Genomic DNA, 23,237 nt, shown 5'->3' on the forward strand with positions numbered 1-23,237 from the left:
AGAAAAAATCAGTTTGGGCTGGAACCTATTTTTGGAAACCATAGAAAGAGACCTCTCTCTGAAAGAAAGTTGCTGCTGGAAACCTGGCGTTTGCAGACCAGAAAAATAACTCTCCCTGAATGGAATTGTAAAGAACAAGGAATCTTACATTTAAGGCGTGGTTTTGACCTGCCTGAGGGGAGGAGACACCTGGAGAGAGAAAAGACTCCGAGAATAGGAAGCCTTGCATTGTTAGGGTGGAAAAAGATCCCTGTTTTCTTTAGTCTCTGGAAACTCCCTACCTCAAAATTGAGTCCTGTTGCCTTTTTTTGTGCGTTTGAACGATTCTGAAACCTCAGGAAAGTTTCTGCTGTTGGACTACTACTCAGAAGTCCAAGTAGACCCGTTGCTGCAACCATTTGCTGGGAGATCTCTGCGACTCCTATTGCTGATGAATTGCCTTGAATGCTTACCCACCACAGATTGTTCATTAATTTCACATGGAGCTTTTGAGTGACTTCTGACTATTTGACTTTGGGAGACCTCACTGAACTGGAAATAACCAACCAGGACTTATTTTATTTTATTATGCCTAAGAAACAGCTTTAATTTAAAATATAAAATTTAAAACCAGTTAACCATTGGGTTTTGAATGTATGGCTGGAATTATACACTACCCCAGTGAGCCGGATGGTGGTGGTGGTGGGGTGGCGTAAAATTGAGCAGGAGGCTCCAAGAGGCCTTCGCGACCCACTCCCACCTCCGGCCCACTTTATGAAGGACGGGTGGGGCGGAAAACGGGCCGCCTGCCTCAGGCCAATCAAGGCCCTTAAGTGGCTACTTAAAGGCCCTTGCCCGCCTCCACGGATATTTTACTCATGGCAAGTGGGCATGCAGGAGACATGAAAGGCTGCCCAGCGATAGCTGTTGGCCTATCCATTCCCGAGGGGGTGCTCTGGCAATCGGGCACAGGGTGCCCCAATGAGAGCCACCCCCACCTCCCAACCCACCCCCGGGACCCAAGACACCCCCCGCAACAAAAGGCCATCTTTGCCTCGCTGGCACGACTGATCGCCGTGGCGAGGCAACCCCAACTTACCTTCATTCCTGGCTCCATGTCCTCGGCTGGGCTGCAGTCGGTGGTGAATTCCCGTCCGATCAACGTAAAATCCAGCCCTTCGTGTGTGCATGAGGATTAGGAAGAATAAGAACTTCTAAAATCTGTTCAGACATCTAGGTTTATCTCATTATTGTTTAAAAATAAATAGTTAATTTATTGTTTGAAGAAACCTGGTTTGGTACGCTTTATTCTGGGGAATGAATATGGTGTTTAATTTAGCTAAGTTTCCAGTAGGGGGGGACACTTTACTAATATGTTGTGACCTGTGAAGTAGTGCGACTGAATTAAAGTGCATTACTCCCACCTCGGTTGTCTCAATGTGGAATGACACGAGGGGTTGGTGGAAGTCTCACCACTTGTGCAGGCTACCCAGAGAAACAAGGCAGCATCCCTTCAGGATTGGGGGAAGCCTGCTCCATGGGTAATCTGTGGCCCATCAGTGAACACCTAGCAGCAAAGGCCGCTTCTCCGTTAAACACCCCGCATTCAACCAACACCCTCACCCACCTTCCAGGCGTTACCAGAGTGGCACCAGTAACCCCACCACACTTACCTGGGGTCTGGCCTTATTAATCTGCTTTGCTACTTTTAGTGATTTATGAGCCTGTACCCCAGATTCCTCTGTTCCTCTACTCCATTTAGACACATATTTTCCTCAGCCACTGATTGGAGGCCAGTACCTATCAGCTGTGATGGCAGCCAACAGAATCTTGCATATATTGGGATTGAGATGCAGCAACAACTGGGTTCTATGCAGGAACTCTGTGATACACGTATAAAGATCCATCCCCCACCCAGCACCCCAAGGTACCTACTTGTTAGTGTTGGAACTCCAAACACGCAACACTTTAAAAAGCCCCATGCATGGTAGTGAGACATCCAGACAGGTCTAAGATACGGCTTTGCACTGATGACAGGGGGAAAGACAATCAAATTACAAGGCTCCTCTCAGATATAGGCAGCCTGAAGACAGCTCCTAGTTTAAAGCAGTCACACTCTGTGGCATGCCTGCAAATGCTCAAGTGATTGGATGGTCAAAATCTTCTGCTGCCTCATTCCTCTTGTCATGAGTTTGTGGTTGTATGACAGCTGTGGAGATGGCAGTGAGGGTAGGGGTGGGGGGAAAAGGGTTGAACCTCTTTGGGGAGGATGTCCCTGAATTCAAAAAATTAAATTCGTTAATAAAAATTCAGGTAATGGTGCCATGAAACATTGATTGTCATAAAAACCCATCAGGTTCACTAATGTCCTTTAGGGAAGGAAATCTGCCATCCTTACCTGGTCTGGCCTACATGTGACTCTGGATCCACAGCAATGTAGCTGACTCTTAACTGCCCTCTGAAATGGTCTAGCAAGCCACTCAGTTGTCAAGTGACGCCCACATCCCATGAAAGAGTAAACAAATCTGCCCAAATTCCCTTTGCGGGGACTCTTCACACTGTTTATGGCTGTAATTTGTTTCCTTTGCTGCGGGAGAACATGGTCTGGATGGGCTGAACAGCCTGTTGTAATTTCCATGTCTGTATTTTAGTCAGCTTTATTTGTGTTGTACATACATGTGATAAGATTTTACATGGTACCTTTCCACTGGGCCCTGAGCAGCCACTCTCTCTGTCACATCTCGAACAAGTTGCCTTGGTTCATTCAGAAATGACCATTGACCTGAATTATTGTACCACTCACTTAAAGACATATTGTTGTTCACTGTGAACTGCCTTCTAAAATAACATTAAACGTTAAACAGTGAAACTTACAATTCCTCTGTGGTACTGGGCAGGAGAGGGGTAGGCAGGATTGGAGCCAAATACAGAGTAAACCTAGGATAAAAATACAATGCAGTCGCTTTAAGAGAGAAAAGAAGAAACTTGGAAATAACATATATGATTCTAAGTAAATCTAAATTGGGATCTGAAGAGCTAGTTTTAAAGATTTCTCCATGAATTCTGAAAAACGAATCCTTTAACTGATAGTTTACAAGAACCTGCAGTACCAATATGGCCCTGCAACTGGCAGCACTGAGCGCTTCAAGTTCCTGCACATAACAACATGTATTTATGCAGCACCTTTAACATAATAAAATATCCCAAGGTGCTTCATAGAATAGAATCTATGGGTGGCACAGTGGTTAGCACCGCAGCCTCACAGCTCCAGGAACCCAGGTTCAATTCTGGGTACTGCCTGTGCGGAGTTTGCAAGTTCTCCCTGTGACTGCATGGGTTTCCGCCGGGTGTTCCGGTTTCCTCCCACTGCCAAAGACTTGCAGGTGATAGGTAAATTGGCCATTGCAAATTGCCCCTAGTGTAGGTAGGTGGTAGGGAATATGGGATTACTGTAGGGTTAGTATAAATGGGTGGTTCTTGGTCGGCACAGACTCGAAGGGCCTGTTTCAGTGCTGTATCTCGAAATAAAAAAAAAATCATAGAATGGTTACAGCACAGAAGGAGGCCATTTGGCCAGCTCTGTCCGTGCCAGCTCTCTGCAAGAGCAATTCACCTAGTCCCACTCTCCTGCCTTTGACCTGAAGCCCTTCAAATGTTTTCTCTTCAAATAATTATTCAATGCTCTTTTGAAAGCCACAATTGAATCTGCCTTCACCATACTCTCAGACAGTGCATTCCAGACCTAACCACTCAATACATTGTTTCGACCGGGTATGGAAGGGGGTCTCAGCTTCTCCTCTGGCCCCTTTCCTGGTTTGGCTGTAACTGGGTTTAACTTTTAAAATGCAGTGTTTTTAGCTTACCCACTCCGTGAGTCCTTTGCTCACTGCACTCTAATTGTAATTGCAAATGAACCAGACAGGTTTTCTTAGGTTTAAACAAGAAATATGTAAGTTTATTAGCCTCATCACTCTAACTCGGTTAAAAATTACTAAAATATGTGACAGAACCACACTATCATGCACTCGAGAAAAACACACACACAAATAGATACAGACGGGAAGAAAGAATTGGGGGGGGGGCGGGTGGGGTTGAAGTAGAGTTGGCAATAAATAGAATTTGGTTACTGGATGGTCTTATCTTTGATACAATGTCTTCAATTGAAGTTACGGTCTTGGAGTTCTCACTGGGGCCTGGTACACAATTTCCAACTTGCTTCTCTGGTACCAGAAGACTGAAGAGGTGCTCTGTCTTGAGGCTTAAGCTGCTACCATGAGTCCCTGGGACTTTTCTTGAGAGAGATACAGAGAGTGTGGAGACTTTCTCCTTGGTTCTCAACTTGCAGGCTATTACCTTTCTGTGACAGAGACAGAGGTGATTACCCAGTCTAGCCAGAACAATGGGGGTGCTCTCTGATTAAATTACCTAGAATGGTTTTGTCAATGTTGATTATCAAAAGCCATCGACACCCTTGACTTTGAAAGAGCCAATCCCCCAACCCCACCAAGTATGTCTGAATAGCCTTGAGTTTCAAAGATCATTCCAGAAGATGCTGTTTCAAAACCAAAGAGGTGGTCACATCACATGACTGCTTGTGTAACTGGGAGTTTGTGAATTGTACCTCAGGAGACTGTAACTGTAAGCCAGCAAGGGAGCTGCAATCTCTCTCTCTCTCCAGTAAAGTTCCAGCAACCAGGGGACATGGATAAACACCCTCTTCTGCCTTGCGAAACTGAGAAGCAAGCCCGAACTGTGTGGGGCCCAGCAAGGACTTCAGGACTACAACTTCAACTAGGACTCTGGGACTAAACTTCAGTATTTAAATTCCATTTTATTAAGGACTCTACTCCAACCTCCCAAATTTGTTTTGTCCCCTCTGTAATCTATTTGTGTGTGTGTGCCTCTCATGTGAATGTGAGCGTGGATGCGTATTTTAGTAATTTTAACCGGTTTAGAACATTAAGGTTAATAAACACATCTTTCTTGTTTAAGCTCAAGAAAACCTGTCTGATTGGTTCATTTACAATTATAGAGTAACAGGAGCAAGTGCTCACTGAAGTGCTAAGTTAAAAAGATAAACCCCGTCATGGTCAAACCAGAGGAGGGGTGGGAGGAGTGAAAGGGGAGCCTGAGACCCCCTTCCTCACCTGGTCATAACATGATTCATGTGGGAACCAATGATATAGAAAATGAGCAGGCTATTTGTCTGTGGAGAGAATCATGGCCAACTTGTTCAGTGAACACTGATCGGAAATAGAAAATCTGGTTGATTTTTTTTTTCTATCTCCAGGAGCCCCAGCACCAATTATAGCCTGAACCATTGCCCCAACTAAAATCAGCTGAGCTCATACTTAACCTGGTTTGAAACTTGGTTTAATATCTACGCATACGACTGGACCAGTGAAGTTTTTTTTTGTGTAACTAGGCTGTCTGTCCATTCTGTGCCTTCATAAATGAGACTGCATCTTATTACTGGAAATTATTTTAGTGTCTCACTGTTTTCATCACCCTGTTGAATATTTGAAGCTTTTTGCTATAATCCAGTAACCGTAAACTGAGAACTGTACAAAATACAAATAAAACAGGTAGAACTTGTGTCTCATTCTCATTTACAAGTTTATTCAATACAGGAGATCAATAATCCCAATCACCACATTAAACAACACTCAGGCATATTTTACAGCTTCACTCTGCTTGTCTAATGGTTATAGTTCTATTAGTGACAAACAGCTCCAGCACTACATAACAAGATGCGCTAAATTGATTGTGCTTTAATTCCTCATCTCAGATTTTCCACAACGGGAGTTTTAGCAAGGTTACTATTCACTTCCTATAACATTATCAAAAGCAGCCTCAATAAACGATTATCTGGCACTGGAGAAGTCATCTGGCGATAGTTGGAAAACATCAGGAAACAGCAAAAGGACAGTCAGGAAGCAGGTCTCATGATCCAAGTCACTTACTGCAAATCTGTTAAGACAAATCACATGTAGAAACAAATTCTTTTTAATATGGTCAGAGGCTGAAATAATGTTAACACTTCATCAGATGCTTTTCACATTTATTCTGGGGATGTGGGCAACATTAGTGAGATTTATTGGCCACATCTAGTTGCCATGTGTGTATTCAGTCAATTGTGTGCAGTGTGGGACTAGATTGGACTCCTGGGTAGGGAGTAAATTAGAAATTGCCTGAATTTAGAAGGTTGAAGGGTGATCTAATTGAGGTGTTTAAAATGATAAAAAGGTTTGAGAGGGTAGATAGAGAGAAACTAACCCCTCTGGTGGGGGAATCCAGGACAAGGGGGTACAAATTAGAGCTGTACCATTTAGGAGTGAAATCAGGAAGCAATTTTTCACACTGATGTGTATTGGAAATCTGGAACTCTCTACCCCCAAAGGCTGTGGATGCTGAGGGTTAACTGAAATGTTCAAACATGAGATGGATGAGTTTTATTGGGGAAGGGAATTCAGGGCTATAGACCAAAGCTGGGTAAATGGAGTGGAGGTACAGATTATCCATGATCTCCTTCAGTGATTGAACAGGCTCAAGGAGCTGAATGGGCTCCTCCTGTTCCTACAAGATGTTGAACAAATGCTAGTTTGTTCTTACTTTCTAGGGCGCCTATTCTGATAACTTCACCCCAATGCTGTATGGATAGCAGGTGTTGTCTGATCTCCCATCTGTAGCATTGTAAACACACACTATGGTTCTCTTCAGTTTAATTCATTTTTAAAATAATCTGTCACCCATATATCCAATACTCAGTTTACAAAATTTGCATATGTCCATTTCCTCTCCCTCCTCACTTCCTGAAGTCTTTGTCACGAAACATAATTCCAGGCTGCTCTCCTGTAACTCATCCAATTCTCATGTGCAAACCCAGTAAGTGACCATTAGTCGGCTATTTGACTAAAGGGTGCATCACATCTGGGTCTGATCATGCCCTCATTCCAGATGCACACACCTGTCACTGATGATTCGGACAGAAACTATGCTATAGTCTCCCACCTGAGGCCAACTGTAAACTCTATTGATACCCCAGTTAAAATCCCCTAATTCATCACAGCCTGGGAATCAAATCCCACTCCCTCCACAACTTGAAACACCTGAGCAATTAAAAGGCAGAAATTCAATTTAGTAAGTTTCGGAGAGGCAAAGCTAAGTGGCTGTGCTCAATGAGTAGAAAGGGCAGCATAGCCTGAGAAAAACTCCTGTAGTTAACCCTGCCAGGGGCTGGCTGGAGAGGCACACTCTTGTCAGTTATGTTGAGTTGTCACACATCATCTCATTGGAAAGAGCTTCCCTCCAGCTTTGCCACATTGTTTAATAGCCACAGGGGGCGGCAGCGGAAGGCCACACTTCATTGTGGGGGGCCGAGGCTGCACACTCTGACAGGGGGAGTGGGGGGGGGGGGGGGGGGGTGTTCTGCTGTCCTGAGATGTATAAGCTGTACACCTGAATTAGGCAAAGCAATCCTGTGGGGGGAGACTACACATCTGGGGGAGTGAAGCGTACATTTGGATGCAGGAGGTCGTGCACCTCCACCATCTGATTTGTCACACTGTCACACAGAAATTTCCTGCTACTGAATGTTGGACAGACTGAAGCTATCTAACTGTGTTCCCTCACCCCTGGTAAATGTCTGACACGGAGCTACACTGTTTGCAACCTCAGTGTCATATTTAAACCTGAGATGATCTTCCTACCACATCAGCTCTGTAACATCGCCCAACTCTACTCCTGCCTCAACTCATCTGTTGGTGAAACCCTCGTTCATGCCTTTGTTACCTTGACCTACACTTGATAATTCCGATGCGCTCCTGGCAGCCTCCCACATTCTACCCTCCATAAACTTGAGGTCATTCAAAACTCTGCTGCCCATGTCCTTATGCTCGCCCAAATCCCATTGGCTTGCTGACTTACAATGCGTCCCAGTTAAGCATTGCCTCAATTTTAAAATTCTCATTATTTTCAATTCCCTCTTTTGCCTCGCCTATCCCTATCTCTGTAATCTCCTCCGCCCTACAATCTCTGCACTCGAATTCTGGCCTCTTGAGCATTCCCAATCCACTGCCAGTGACCATGCCTTCAGCTGCTAAAGCCCTAAATTCTGGAATTCCCTCCCTAAACCTCTCAGTGTCTCTTTCCTCCTTAAAGAAGCACATTAAAACCTACCTTTTCTGGCTCGGTGTCGCATTGTATAATAACACTCAGGCTTTGGGGTGTTTAATTACAATAAAGGTGCTATATAAATACATGTTGTTGTTGCTAGGGGCATTGCAAACCCTGGGCGAAGATGGGATTACACATCTTGGGAGGGTGGGGAGAGGCCACACCTGGAGGGGGTGCATGAGGGGGGAGCTCACATACCTGGGGCGGGGAGGAGTGAAGTCACACACCTAGGACCTGCTCCGGGCTCTCTTCCTTTTCAGCTCGCTGTTGTAGAGTTTCTCCGTGATCTTCCTCTCATGCCCAGCTGGACTGTGGCGATTTGTGTTCTGACCCATCTCCTTCTTGCTCCTTCCCTTCCTTCCGCTGTGAGCCGGGTAATCCGCCAGATTGTAATACTCGTACTCATCATAATGCGCTTCTTCAAAGGACTCCAGGCTATTGCAGGACATTGTGCCTGGGGCTTATGTTTTAGAGGGAAGCCGGAGGTGGAGCTGGGAGCTGCCTTGTGTGCTGTGCTGTGTTGGACTGGGCTAGGCTGTGCTGTGCTCACTCAGTGTGCCTTCATTGGTTCACTATGATGTCAGGGCAGGGTGGGACAGGCAGCTTTTTGAAGCAGTTTTCAGAGGTGTGGTGTTTAACTTGTTTAGAGCAACAGATCAGTTTGCTTCGAGGGAGTTCCTGGTTTTGGTTAACTATTAAATCACCATGTTATAGGTTGAGATAAAGGATGTGATTTAAAGTTACCAGGTAAAAAGAAACAATTTCTGATTTTCTGGCCCCAACCATCTCTTTTCACTGTGGGTATCCAGTACCTTTACACTTCCATCTTTCAGGGTATCTCATGCAACAGAGACCTTCGGCCACTTCTCACCTTTAACAATCTCTCCTTTAGCTCGGCTCATTTCATATTCCTGTCTTATCAATGCTGAGCTACTCAGGTCCCTTCCATGATCTCTTCCTCTACTACCCTTACCTCACCCTTATCTAGAGAATTTTACTTACTATGCTTTCAGTTGTGGGCATCACCCCTCAGGAAGGATATACTGGCCTTGGAGAGGGTGCAGCACAGATTCACCAGAATGATACCAGGGCTAAAAGAGTCAAATTATGAAGCAGGTTATATAAACTTGACTTGCATTCCCTTTACTTTAGAAAATGAAGATGTGATACAATCAAGGGATTTAAAATGTTAAAAAGATAGAGACAGGAAGAAACTTTCCTCTGGTGGGAGAGTCCAGAACAAGGGGGCATAACCTTAAAATTACAGCCAAACTATTCAGGGCCGATGTCAGGGAGCATTGTTCACACAAAAAGCAGTGGAAATCTGGAACTCTCTCCCCAAAAACTGAGTGCTCGGCAAGGGGGGGGGGGGGCGGTCAACTGAAATTTAAGACAGATCAATACAAAGAATATCAAGGGGTATGGAGCTAAGGTGTGTAAATGAGGCAGAAATTTGACTGGATTTAATCAAATGATAGAACAGACTTGGGGTTCTGAATGACATATTTGCGTCCCTATATAAATGTTTACTTTCAATGTGATCCATCTCTGACTTTTCCCTTTCTGGACTCCTCTGTCTCTAGGACTAAGTGTTCCACACACTTCTACAACCCCAGTTCCACAACTCCCTGAATTATAGTTCTTCTCACCCACTTCCTGTAAGGACTAAGTCCCACTCTCCCAGTTTCTCCAACTCTATTGCATTTGACGATTAACCAGAACTGAATATGCCCTTCGAACTCAGTGGAGGCTTCCCTCTGCACGATCGAGAGGGGCCTTGGTCAGCCTGTCTGACTCATGTGCTTCTACCCTGAACTTCTCCACTGCTCTCCCTCCTCACACCGTCAAGCTCTGCAGTCAGTAGCTTATTATCTGTCATTTCTGGCACCTCCACCACCAAACATCTCTCCATCCGTCCTCTCTCCGGTTTCTGGAGGGGCCCTTCACAGCACCCTAGCTCATCCTTCCTGTGGCCCTTCTCCAAGCACTTCCTGTACAAGGTACACAGTCCAGGGCCCCAAACAGTCTCTGCATAGGACAGCAATTCACATGCCTTCCTCTCTATATATCTTGTATTCGCTGCTCACAATTCAAACTCTTGTACATTGGGGAGAACAAATGCAGATTAGATGACTACTTTCCTGAACATCTCAATCCTCTCCACAATTCTGAGCTCCCTGTAACTCACCACTTTTAACTTACCATCCCATTCTGACCTCTCCCTATCACATATACTCTCACTTCTGGTTTAATAATTCTTTCCATTAACTGAGATGATGTGATGTCATCCAACAATGGTTCAATGTTACTTCACACAAGTAAGTTTGTCTGTTTTTCCCCTCCCCTTTCGATCTCCTATTTTCCAGTTCTAAAGGAGGGTACAAATGCTGAAACATGATTCTCTGACAGATCAAACCAACTCTTTCCAGCTTCTTCAGTTTTGTTCAATTTCCAGCATCAGCAGGAGTTTATTTTTTGACAGAAACTAGAAGCTGGTTCAAACACGTTCACACGGAGTGACTGCCTGCTGGGCATTCACATTATAGTTTCAGCTGGGAGAAAAGTAATCAGAGCAGATTGCAAAGCTGTCAGCAGTACATAATGACTGCCAATTACAGAGCTGTAAATGTACCTGAGTAAGGGGTGAGGCAGACTTCAGCTGATCAGCCAGACTACCATAAAGTAAGAAAAAAAATTATTTAGCAGCTTTCACATCCTCAGGATGAACTGATGTTCTTTACAGCCAAAGAGCAGAAATTTCCTCCATCTAAATTTTGGGAACATATGAAAAAGAAATAGAAGGAGTAGGCCATTCGGCCCCTTTGAATTGTTCTGCCATTTAATAAGATCATGACTGATTTGATTGTGGCCTCAACTCCCCTTTCCCGCCTAACCCCGATACCCTTTGACTCCCTTGTTAGTCAAGAATTTATCGACCTCTGCCTTTAAAATATTCAATGACCCCGCCTCCACTACTCTTTGGGCAAGAGAGTTCCAAAGACTCACAACTCAGAGAAAAAAGTTTCTCCTCTCCGTCTTAAATGCCATCACCTTCGGTCCCCACCACAAACTCCGTTCCCTAGCTTCTGCCTCCAACCCTCTTCCCTGGCAACTGCCAGACTGTTTGCAACCTTGGTGCTGCTATAGATGAGCTTCAAACACATATTCCTACCATTGCCAAGACTGCGTGCTGACAATTCAGCCTTCAGCCACACAGCTGTATTTTCCAGTGAGTCTCCACCTGGTGCTCAGGAGCAAGTATTCTGGCTGTGCTTCCTCCCCCTCCACAATTCCAAGATACACAGACCTGTCGAGGGATTGGCAGAACTTTAAACTCAATCAAATTTTCCATATATATTTACACTTTTATTCTTTATCAATTTATTAGCATGAGAATCAAGCCATTTTTACCATGGATCACTGATAGAGGCAGGAACAGATTTAGAAATAAAAACCATGGTGATTTCCACTACATTTGAGCTGAACTCCTCCATGCTCTCATTCAATGCTGCTACCTGTTTTTGTTCTTCAGTAAAGCACATTACAATAACCTTTACAAACCTGCTGCATACTGCAGCAAGATAAATCCGAGTGCAGACACCAGCTTATTCCCCTTACCCAATCACTTCCACCTTTGTATCCACAGGACTATCACTAGCTCAGACTGTTTAAATATCCATCGAAAATTGTCGAGAGGTTCCATCAACATTTCTCTTGAACCAATTCACTTGCCCTCTCCCAAAAGCCCCAGGGAAAGTCTTTGTGGAAACATGTCACTGAAAGTAGGATTCAAACTCTAGTCTCTATTCATTGAAACTGCAATCCCAGTTACCATGTAAGAACTGGCAGTCAGGAATGCACCAGATTCCACAAGGCCCATGGAACGGGTTCTGTAGTCAGAATAATTCATGAAATAAGAAAGGATCAATGTAAAAGTTACACAAATTAGACGCGTAAAAGTTTGAAACTGACTGTACAGAAATGAACAGTAGACTTTCACTTGCGAATCTGGATTCCCTCTTTCCACACACAAATCCAGGATTCTGTGGCTCACTGCAGAAGATCGACTTCCAGAATTTCTACATCTCTCACGGCTATATTATTGGATGGGAGTTATACTGTTCACTGCCTCTAGCACCAGTATTGTGACATCACAACAGCATGTTAAATAAGTACGTAGTATCTTAGATACAGTAACACATAGAAAGAATTAAAGGGGCTGTGGTTATCAATGGTGGTATTTTGAAATACTGCAAATATTTTTTATATAAAAGGCATAATGAGAGAATGAGCAATAATTTTGACAGGTAATGAGAGATTGGGAAGGTGCTGGTGGTTGAAAGAATGTCACTCAGAGAAAAATGAGCAAAGCTCTTTAGCACTAGAACAAAAGGAAACAAGTTCCTCAGTATAACTGGTCAGGAAAATATCCCAGATTGAGATCAGCTAAAGTAAGACTTGCGGATCTGTGACAACCTTTACATCAATTGTCACAATTGTTAATACAGCAGCTGCAATAAAATCACAACAAATCGGGGCAGCACAGTGGCGCAGTGGTTAGCACTGCGCCTCACAACTCCAGCGACCTGGGTTCAGTTCTGTGCAGAGTTTGCAAGTTCTCCGTGACCGCGTGGGTTTCCACCGGGTGCTCCGGTTTCATCCCACAGCCAAAGACTTTCAGGTTGATAGGTAAATTGGCCATTGTAAATTGCCCCTAGTGTAGGTAGGTGGTAGGAGAATTGAGGGAAGGTGGGGATGTGGTAGGGAATATGGGATTAATGTAGGATTGGTATAAATGGGTGGTTGTTGGTTGGCACAGACTCGGTGGGCTGAAGGGCCTGTTTCAGTGCTGTATCTCTCTATGACTCGATGATAACACGCTCATAGATTTAGTTGAAATGGCACCTCTACCCAGTTTTAAAGGAAGAGAGAGAGAACGAGAGAGAGACAGACAGACAGAGAAAGAGAACGAGAGAGACAGACAGACAGAGAGAACGGTTAGTGAATGAAAGGAAAGAAGACGTTTGAAAAGAAAAGCTTGTATTAAAGATGACCATACAATGAACACACAGCTCCACTTCACTGTGAACACTTGATCAATAAGCAGTCTCACTGGAAAAACCAGTTCAAAGCAGACCCACACTATGATACAAAAGAGAACTCTCTTCTAATCTCTCATCATGTTTAGCGAGTGTCCATTCAGATGAATGATCTTGTAAGAGCCACCATGTGGTCCACCCCACAAGCCACGTCCACGACATTGCCTGGTACTGTCACCTGAAACATACAGCAAAGTATAGTTAGCCACTTCCTCTCAGTTCTGCACAACACACCTTAGGACGAATTGGAGGGAGTGCAGCAGATTACCAGAATGATACGTGGACTCTGAGGGTTAAATTAAGAGTAAGTGACACAGACATCAGCAATGAACTCCATTCTGCAGTCCATCATAAATACCAAACAAGTGGAGAAAAACAAGATGCGAGGGGCTCCAACAACGATCAGATGCATAAGTGGTCTAGGTGGGACAAAATAGAGGATTTCTGTATTATAGTTTGAGGTGACTTTAGATAGTAAAGTAAATGTGAAATAAAAATGGGTCTCAGCTAGCTGCCTTTTTAAAAGGAGTCCTTTGCTTCCAGAACAGAAGAATGACCAAGACACAAAGTTTAGTTTTAGTTTAGTTTAGAGATACAGCACTGAAACAGGCCCTTCGGCCCACCGAGTCTGTGCCGACCATCAACCACCCATATATACTAATCCTACACTACTCCCATATTCCTACCACATCCCCACCTGTCCCTATATTTCCCTACCACCTACCTATACTAGGGGCAATTTTTTATAATGGCCAATTTACCTACCATCCTGCAAGTCTTTTGGCTTGTGGGAGGAAACAGGAGCACCCGGAGAAAACCCACACAGACACAGGGAGAACTTGCAAGCTCCACACAGGCAGTACCCAGAATTGAACCCGGGTCGCTGGAGCTGTGAGGCCGCGGTGCTAACCACTGCGCCACTGTGCCGCCCCAAACTGAACTGAACAGAACCATCCACTACAAAAATCAGCTTACCACCTCTGGTGGTGCCACTGCCTGCCTTCAGAGAATAATTAGGTCAAAGTGTCCTTTAGGTAGTCTATCTCTGAAATGTTAATATGTGCAAGTGTACAGACTAAAGAAAATCAATTCATTGTCCCTGATGACTGACCTAAGAGATTGGCTTGTTTGTGGGGAATGGGGTAAAGGGGCAGTGCAGGGGGGAAGATAGTTAATATTTCATTCAAGACAACATTGTATTGAAAAACTGCCCTCAGCTGTTCCGCTTTAGTTCAGTTTGTCTGCTAAATTGGATTCCGAGGGGGTTGACACAAATAGTCAGCACTGTAACACCAAATTTCTGTGAACCTGAATATCAAATTAGTGAAGGACCTACCCGCCAGGGAAAGTACTGATCATCCATGCTCCCAATGCCAAGGCAACCTCGGAGATTCTTGCCCCATACAAAGAGCTCACCACGATCTGCAACATGAAGACAATATTACTGAATGAATTGTTCAGCAAATAAAAAAGAACTCAAGTTTCACTCCTTTGCTTCCAATGCAGGTGGTCATCAATTGGCTGAATGAGATGGTTCATTATTTCACATCAATTCACAGAGTCATTTATGGCACAGGAGGCGGTCATTCGGCCCATCAAATCCATGCCAGCTCTCCACAGAACTATCCAGCCAGTCCCATTCCCCTCCTCAATCCCTGTGGCCCTGCAAATTTACTTCCCTCAAGTGGTTATCCAACTTCCTCTTGAATTCAATATAAATAAGCCACTGTAGAGTAGATAACACTAGATAGACATATGGATGAAAATGGAATAGTTTAGGTCAGATGGTTTCACAGGTCGGCGCAACATTGAGGGCCGAAGGGCCTGTACTGCGCTGTAATGTTCTATGTTCTAATATACAAAACAATAGTGCTGATTTTCAACATAACGTTATCAATGGATGTGAAGACTGCTGGGGCTTTCCAGGATTTATTATCTTAATCTCTGTGGTCTTGTAGCTGTGTAATACCATTACTTGCTGGAAAATTGCATGTATTTTCACGTGCTCACATTGCACAATCTGAATTCAGCTATGTCACAGTGTTGTTGGGAAAACTGAAGCCATTGTTTTCGGACCCCATTCCAAACTCTGTTTCCTAGTCACCGACTCTGTCCCTCTCCCTGGCAACAGTCTGTTTGCAACCTTGGCGTCACATTTGACCCCGAGATGAGCTTCCGACCTCATATTTGCACCATCACTAAGACTGCCTCTTTCTGTCTCCATAACATGGCCCGACTGTGCCTCGTCTCAGTTCATCTGGTGCTGACACCCCCTTTCATACCTTTGTTACCTCTAGGCTTGACTATTCCATTGCACTCCTGGCTGGTCTTCCACAATCCACCCTCTGGAAACTTGACGGCATCCAAAACTCTGCTGCCTGTGTCTTAACTCACACCAAGTCCCATTCAGTCTGCTGCCTGTGCTTGGTTCCCGGTCAAGTAATATTTTAATTTTTAAATTCTTATCCTTGATTTCAAATCCTCAAATAAAAACAAAATGCTGGAAATACTCAACAGCTCTGGCAGCATCTGTGGAGAGAGAAAGAGAGTTCATGTTTCTCTCTCCACAGATGCTGCCAGACCTGCTGAGTATTTCCAGCACTTTGTTTTTAGTTCAAATTTCCAGCATCCGCAGTATTTTGCTTTTATTCAAATCCCTGCATGGCCTCGCCTCTTCCTATCTCAAACTTCCTCCAGTCCCACAACCCTCTGAGATATCTACACTTTTCAAATTCTGGCCTCTTGAGCATTCATGATTTTAATTGCTTTACCACCTTCTGTTGCCTATGCCCCAAACTCTGGAATACCCCCCTCCCAATACATCCCCGTCTCTCCACCTCATTTTCCTCCTTTACGACACTCCTCAAAACCTACCTCTTTCACCAAGCTTTTGGTCATCTGACCCAATATCTACTTGTGGCTTTGTGTAGCACTTTGTTTTATAATGCGCCTTGGTACATTTTATTACAATAAAGGCGCTATATAAATGTATGTTATTGTAGTTCAGGGCAAAAAGTGCTAGTCAAGCTCAAGATTTTTGGAGCAGCTGAGGCCTTCGGTAAAAATGTAAATAATGGTATTAAAACAGGCAATTCAATGGGCAAGTTTGATGTAATTATGAAATATGCAATTTTTTGGTTCAACTCTTATTTGGTTTATGTTCACAGAGGACGAACTGACGAAAAACAAGAAACAAAAAAAAACAAATGCCAAGGTATTTCTTTTTTCCTTTTTTGTGGGGGAGCATTATGCTTACGGAAGGAGCAGTGATGAAAAATAAAATGAATTGGAGGAATTATGAAACAAAAGTCAACTGTTTCAACTGAGCTACAAGTAAATAGACACATTTAGACTATGGACAAGATGGAGAAGAAGTCAAGTGACCCCCTCCTGTACTGTCAATAAACAAACTTGGATGCAAAGATGAAACTCATTAATTGTCTGAATTAGCTCTGGGGAAAACACATTGAAATGGAAAGAAGCTCATTTCATGTTAATGACTCCCACCTACAGGAATGGGACTAACAAAAGTTCTGTAGACAGACTAACTCCACAGCCCAAACCAAGCTGAATAGGTGTTAAGTAGCACCACTGTAACAGAATGATCCCCATCCAGATGCCAACAGACAGCAAAGGTTCCATATCCTGCATCATTGTGTGGTTACATCAGGGGAGAGGGCCCTTTGTCACCTCTCAGACTCAAAGTGATGGATTTTTACCTTAAAAGGCAGCTTTCTAGAGAGAGAGGGGAGATCAACACTAGACCACCGAAAGCAAATTCCAGCCAGAGGCTGTGAGATAGTCCAGCTAAGCGGAGGAACCCTGCTGAATAACAACTTGAACAACCACTGCAGCAGAGAGATTACAAGGTGACTTTGTGACATTCCAACTGTGAAAGTAAACCAGGATTCACACCAACTACTTTGGGCTGCGTTTTAACGACAGAAGAGTACGACACTTCAACTCCCAGCCAACGAACATTCAGGCCTGCATTACCGAGATAAAAATTCCTCCCAAAGGACCTCAAAAAGGTTTTTTAAGCAACAAGCTCTTGTACAGTAATTTGACTTTAATTGCACCCGACCCTTTTCTCTTGATCTATCTATTCTTGTGTGTGCATGGGGGTGTGAATGCGCATGTGGGTGAGTTTGTGACCATTTTGGGAATTGTTTAAAAAATCTTTCTTTTTTAAACCTAACAGACTACTATCTGCAGTCAGTTGGCTAGAGGTGAAAAGTGGAAGCCATCCACATCACACCACTCCCCATCTGTCCTAATAAATGTGGGGCTCTAAGCCAGGATTTTTGAAACTTCAGATTAAACAAGAGATTTGGAAATGAGGGGAAAATTGACCTTAAAACTGCAAAAGTGAACAAACAGGTTTTCGTGCATCTGGTATTTAAAATCTAAAATCTAGGATGCCAGAAACAAAAGACATGGTCACATTTAATGTCAAAGAGTTTGAAGAGCGGGGAGACATATCTCATGATACATTAAAGTACTGAAGATATATAAACACCAGCTGCCCAGGTGGCAGACACTTTCAAACGAAAAAACAAAGAAACCTGAAATAGTGAAGAAACTAGCTGGCTATTTTAATCTTGCCCCAAACCGGAAGGAGCAAGCATGGCATCAGAGTCAGAAAAAATAACCCTAGGTAGAGCTCAGGCGGGTGGAGGGGGGTGGCGGCACGGTTTCAGCCGAAGGGGGGGGGGGGGGGAAACAGATGCAGTTTCAGCTGGGGGGGGGGGGAACAGATGCAGTTTAAGCTGGGGGGGGCACGGTGCAGTTTCAGCTGGGGGGGGGGCACGGTGCAGTTTCAGCTGGGGGGGGGCGCGGTGCAGTTTCAGCTGGGGGGGGGGCACGGTGCAGTTTCAGCTGGGGGGGGGGCACGGTGCAGTTTCAGCTGGGGGGGGCGCGGTGCAGTTTCAGCTGGGGGGGGTAGAGCTCAGGCGGGTGGAGGGGGGTGGCGGCACGGTTTCAGCCGAAGGGGGGGGGGGGGGGGAAACAGATGCAGTTTCAGCTGGGGGGGGGGGGAACAGATGCAGTTTAAGCTGGGGGGGGGGGGAACAGATGCAGTTTAAGCTGGGGGGGGGGGAACAGATGCAGTTTAAGCTGGGGGGGGGGGAACAGATGCAGTTTAAGCTGGGGGGGGGGGAACAGATGCAGTTTCAGCTGGGGGGGGGGGGAACAGATGCAGTTTCAGCTGGGGGGGGGGGAACAGATGCAGTTTCAGCTGGGGGGGGGGGAACAGATGCAGTTTCAGCTGGGGGGGGGGGAACAGATGCAGTTTAAGCTGGGGGGGGTGGAACAGATGCAGTTTAAGCTGGGGGGGAGGGAACAGATGCAGTTTCAGCTGGGGGGGAGGGAACAGATGCAGTTTCAGCTGGGGGGGGGGAAACAGATGCAGTTTCAGCTGGGGGGGGCACGGTGCAGTTTCAGCTGGGGGGGGGGCGCGGTGCAGTTTCAGCTGGGGGGGGCGCGGTGCAGTTTCAGCTGGGGGGGGGGCGCGGTGCAGTTTCAGCTGGGGGGGGCGCGGTGCAGTTTCAGCTGGGGGGGGCGCGGTGCAGTTTCAGCTGGGGGGGGCGCGGTGCAGTTTCAGCTGGGGGGGGCGCGGTGCAGTTTCAGCTGGGGGGGGCGCGGTGCAGTTTCAGCTGGGGGGGGCGCGGTGCAGTTTCAGCTGGGGGGGGCGCGGTGCAGTTTCAGCTGGGGGGGGCGCGGTGCAGTTTCAGCTGGGGGGGGCGCGGTGCAGTTTCAGCTGGGGGGGGCGCGGTGCAGTTTCAGCTGGGGGGGGCGCGGTGCAGTTTCAGCTGGGGGGGGGCGCGGTGCAGTTTCAGCTGGGGGGGCGCGGTGCAGTTTCAGCTGGGGGGGCGCGGTGCAGTTTCAGCTGGGGGGGGCGCGACGCAGTTTCAGCTGGGGGGGCGCGACGCAGTTTCAGCTGGGGGGCGCGACGCAGTTTCAGCTGGGGGGCGCGACGCAGTTTCAGCTGGGGGGCGCGACGCAGTTTCAGCTGGGGGGCGCGACGCAGTTTCAGCTGGGGGGCGCGACGCAGTTTCAGCTGGGGGGCGCGACGCAGTTTCAGCTGGGGGGCGCGACGCAGTTTCAGCTGGGGGGCGCGACGCAGTTTCAGCTGGGGGGCGCGACGCAGTTTCAGCTGGGGGGCGCGACGCAGTTTCAGCTGGGGGGCGCGACGCAGTTTCAGCTGGGGGGCGCGACGCAGTTTCAGCTGGGGGGCGCGACGCAGTTTCAGCTGGGGGGCGCGACGCAGTTTCAGCTGGGGGGCGCGACGCAGTTTCAGCTGGGGGGCGCGACGCAGTTTCAGCTGGGGGGCGCGACGCAGTTTCAGCTGGGGGGCGCGACGCAGTTTCAGCTGGGGGGCGCGACGCAGTTTCAGCTGGGGGGCGCGACGCAGTTTCAGCTGGGGGGCGCGACGCAGTTTCAGCTGGGGGGCGCGACGCAGTTTCAGCTGGGGGGCGCGACGCAGTTTCAGCTGGGGGGCGCGACGCAGTTTCAGCTGGGGGGCGCGACGCAGTTTCAGCTGGGGGGCGCGACGCAGTTTCAGCTGGGGGGCGCGACGCAGTTTCAGCTGGGGGGCGCGACGCAGTTTCAGCTGGGGGGCGCGACGCAGTTTCAGCTGGGGGGCGCGACGCAGTTTCAGCTGGGGGGCGCGACGCAGTTTCAGCTGGGGGGCGCGACGCAGTTTCAGCTGGGGGGCGCGACGCAGTTTCAGCTGGGGGGCGCGACGCAGTTTCAGCTGGGGGGCGCGACGCAGTTTCAGCTGGGGGGCGCGACGCAGTTTCAGCTGGGGGGCGCGACGCAGTTTCAGCTGGGGGGCGCGACGCAGTTTCAGCTGGGGGGCGCGACGCAGTTTCAGCTGGGGGGCGCGACGCAGTTTCAGCTGGGGGGCGCGACGCAGTTTCAGCTGGGGGGCGCGACGCAGTTTCAGCTGGGGGGCGCGACGCAGTTTCAGCTGGGGGGCGCGACGCAGTTTCAGCTGGGGGGCGCGACGCAGTTTCAGCTGGGGGGCGCGACGCAGTTTCAGCTGGGGGGCGCGACGCAGTTTCAGCTGGGGGGCGCGACGCAGTTTCAGCTGGGGGGCGCGACGCAGTTTCAGCTGGGGGGCGCGACGCAGTTTCAGCTGGGGGGCGCGACGCAGTTTCAGCTGGGGGGCGCGACGCAGTTTCAGCTGGGGGGCGCGACGCAGTTTCAGCTGGGGGGCGCGACGCAGTTTCAGCTGGGGGGCGCGACGCAGTTTCAGCTGGGGGGCGCGACGCAGTTTCAGCTGGGGGGCGCGACGCAGTTTCAGCTGGGGGGCGCGACGCAGTTTCAGCTGGGGGGCGCGACGCAGTTTCAGCTGGGGGGCGCGACGCAGTTTCAGCTGGGGGGCGCGACGCAGTTTCAGCTGGGGGGCGCGACGCAGTTTCAGCTGGGGGGCGCGACGCAGTTTCAGCTGGGGGGCGCGACGCAGTTTCAGCTGGGGGGCGCGACGCAGTTTCAGCTGGGGGGCGCGACGCAGTTTCAGCTGGGGGGCGCGACGCAGTTTCAGCTGGGGGGCGCGACGCAGTTTCAGCTGGGGGGCGCGACGCAGTTTCAGCTGGGGGGCGCGACGCAGTTTCAGCTGGGGGGCGCGACGCAGTTTCAGCTGGGGGGCGCGACGCAGTTTCAGCTGGGGGGCGCGACGCAGTTTCAGCTGGGGGGCGCGACGCAGTTTCAGCTGGGGGGCGCGACGCAGTTTCAGCTGGGGGGCGCGACGCAGTTTCAGCTGGGGGGCGCGACGCAGTTTCAGCTGGGGGGCGCGACGCAGTTTCAGCTGGGGGGCGCGACGCAGTTTCAGCTGGGGGGCGCGACGCAGTTTCAGCTGGGGGGCGCGACGCAGTTTCAGCTGGGGGGCGCGACGCAGTTTCAGCTGGGGGGCGCGACGCAGTTTCAGCTGGGGGGCGCGACGCAGTTTCAGCTGGGGGGCGCGACGCAGTTTCAGCTGGGGGGCGCGACGCAGTTCCGGCTGGGGGGCGCGACGCAGTTCCGGCTGGGGGGCGCGACGCAGTTCCAGCTGGGGGGCGCGACGCAGTTCCAGCTGGGGGGCGCGACGCAGTTCCAGCTGGGGGGCGCGATGCAGTTCCAGCTTGGTGGGGGGGGGGGGCGATGCAGTTCCAGCTTGGGGGGGGGGGGGGGCGATGCAGTTCCAGCTTGGGAGGGGGGGGGGGGGTGCGATGCAGTTCCAGCTGGGGAGTGGGTGGCGCTGCAGTTTCAGCTGGGGGAGGCGATGCAGTTTCAGCTGGGGGGGGGCGATGCAGTTTCAGCTGGAGAGTGGGAGGCGATGCAGTTTCACCTGGGGTGGGGGGGGGGGGGCGAAGCAATTTCAGAAGGAAAGAGAGGCAGCAGTGAGCAAGTTTGAGCTCGAAAGGCTGTAAGCACAAGGTGAGAATGCCACCAACTGCTCAAACATTATCCCCAATTCGGACATTATGAGACACTCATGACCAGTGCCAAAATTTAATGAGGAGGTGATCCAGTCTTATTTTATTTCCTTTGAGACAATAGGTATTAAGCTAAAATGGCCAAAAGAATATTGGACTCTCCTCTTACAAGGTAAGTTAGAGGGTAGGGCTCACTAAGTTTTTCTCTTATCAGAAGAAAGTTCTTCTGATTACAAACAGACTAAAACTGCTACCTTAAGTGCATATGAGCCTATCAGCAAAAGTTTCGAAATGCGAGGAAAAGACCTGCACAAACCTTTATTGAATTTGAAAGTTAAATACATGGTTTTCGATTGCTGGATACGATCTCTCAAGTTAGACCTCTCATGAAAATTTGACAGAAGTGATTTTACTAGATGAATTTAAAAATTGCATTTCCCTTAACATAAAGATTCATATTGAGGAGCGAAGAATTGCAAGGGTAAGAGAAGCGGCTGTGATGGCAGATGACTATGAGCTTACTCATAAATACCTTTTTAGGGAAAAACCTTCCATAGTAATCTCCAGAGGTCCAGAAAGGACAGTAAGTGGGATAATGATAAAAGATGGGGTGCCAGTGAAAAGGGAACCAAAAGTGAGAATGCAAGAAGCCCTCCACCAGTAAGGAATAAAAGTGCAGAGGGCAGGAATGTCTTCCACAGTGCATTCCCATTGCAGTAAAGCAGGACATGCGAAATCCGACCCCTGAAAGTTAAAGGGGAGGCCAGTAGGAGTTTACGAGGCGAGCCTGGAAAAGGGTGCCCAAGCAGGCAACAAGGCAGACAGGCTTGTGGCCCTAACCACGGTAAGGAACCCCTTAACCACGGTAAGGGCAGCACAGTGGCGCAGTGGTTAGCACCACAGCCTCACAGCTCCAGCGACCCGGGTTCAATTCTGGGTACTGCCTGTGCGGAGTTTCCAAGTTCTCCCTGTGACTGCGTGGGTTTTTGCCGGGCACAGCCAAAGACTTGCAGGTTGATAGGTAAATTGGCCATTACAAATTGCCCCTAGTATAGGTAGGGAAATTGTGGGGATGTGGTAGGAATATGGGGTTAACGTAGGATTAGTATAAATGGGTGGTTGATGGTCAGCACAGACCCGGTGGGCCGAAGGGCCTGTTTCAGTGCTGCATCTCTAAATAAATAAATAAAGAATACCGCCTTAGGTGTGGCAGAAGTTGAAAAGATTCCTGAAGGTTAACAGGATTTTGTTTTAAATGGAAAGGTGTCCCCAAACACCTCTAATAAGACAGGCAAATCCATTGTTTTGCTCACAGATACAGGACCACACAATCTTTAGTGCTGGACCAAAGTATGACCTTTCCACCAGAGAGCTCGCTGAAGTCGAAGGTTCTGGTCAAAGGTATTGAATGTGGGTACATGTCCGTACCCCTATATCGGGTCACCTGCAGTGTTACAGTAGGGATTGTTCCTAGTCTGTGGCCAGAATAGATTTATTGCCCGGCAATGATTTGGCTGGAAATAGGGTGGTAGCAGCCCCAGTAGTTTTAGACCAGCCAAATGAGGTC

The 23,237-nt window shown here is 48.1% G+C and overlaps 2 protein-coding genes across 5 annotated transcripts in view; both read right to left on the reverse strand.

Moving 5' to 3' along the window:
- Positions 1 to 5,571: 5,571 nt before the first annotated feature.
- On the reverse strand, positions 5,572 to 11,362 carry nupr1b (nuclear protein 1b). Of its 2 annotated transcripts, none has more exons than XM_068010020.1 (2): positions 8,382 to 11,362; positions 5,572 to 5,949 (listed from the first exon to the last, which is right to left on the reverse strand). In XM_068010020.1, the coding sequence occupies exon 1, from the start codon at positions 8,601 to 8,603 to the stop codon at positions 8,382 to 8,384; it is 222 nt and encodes a 73-aa protein (XP_067866121.1). In that variant the 5' UTR covers positions 8,604 to 11,362; the 3' UTR covers positions 5,572 to 5,949. The 2 variants fall into 2 exon arrangements, with proteins under 2 accessions (XP_067866121.1, XP_067866120.1); XM_068010019.1 differs by having other exon boundaries at positions 8,353 to 11,362.
- The window catches only part of rcc1l (RCC1 like), an 89,241-nt gene continuing 71,575 nt past the window's right edge, over positions 5,572 to 23,237 (reverse strand). The window contains exons 9-11 of one of the 3 annotated variants that reach the window (XM_068010017.1): positions 14,590 to 14,675; positions 11,327 to 11,461; positions 5,572 to 5,949 (exon numbers count right to left, since the gene is read on the reverse strand). In XM_068010017.1, coding sequence (XP_067866118.1) covers positions 11,360 to 11,461; positions 14,590 to 14,675 — 188 coding nt within the window. In that variant the 3' untranslated portion in view covers positions 5,572 to 5,949; positions 11,327 to 11,359. Of the gene's footprint in view, positions 5,950 to 11,326; positions 11,462 to 11,507; positions 13,432 to 14,589; positions 14,676 to 23,237 lie in introns of those variants that run through there. The other 2 variants (XR_010968729.1, XM_068010018.1) reach the window with 2 other exon arrangements.

The sequence above is a fragment of the Heterodontus francisci genome, chromosome 30, assembly GCF_036365525.1.
Source record: "Heterodontus francisci isolate sHetFra1 chromosome 30, sHetFra1.hap1, whole genome shotgun sequence".
Classification (NCBI taxonomy): domain Eukaryota; kingdom Metazoa; phylum Chordata; class Chondrichthyes; order Heterodontiformes; family Heterodontidae; genus Heterodontus; species Heterodontus francisci.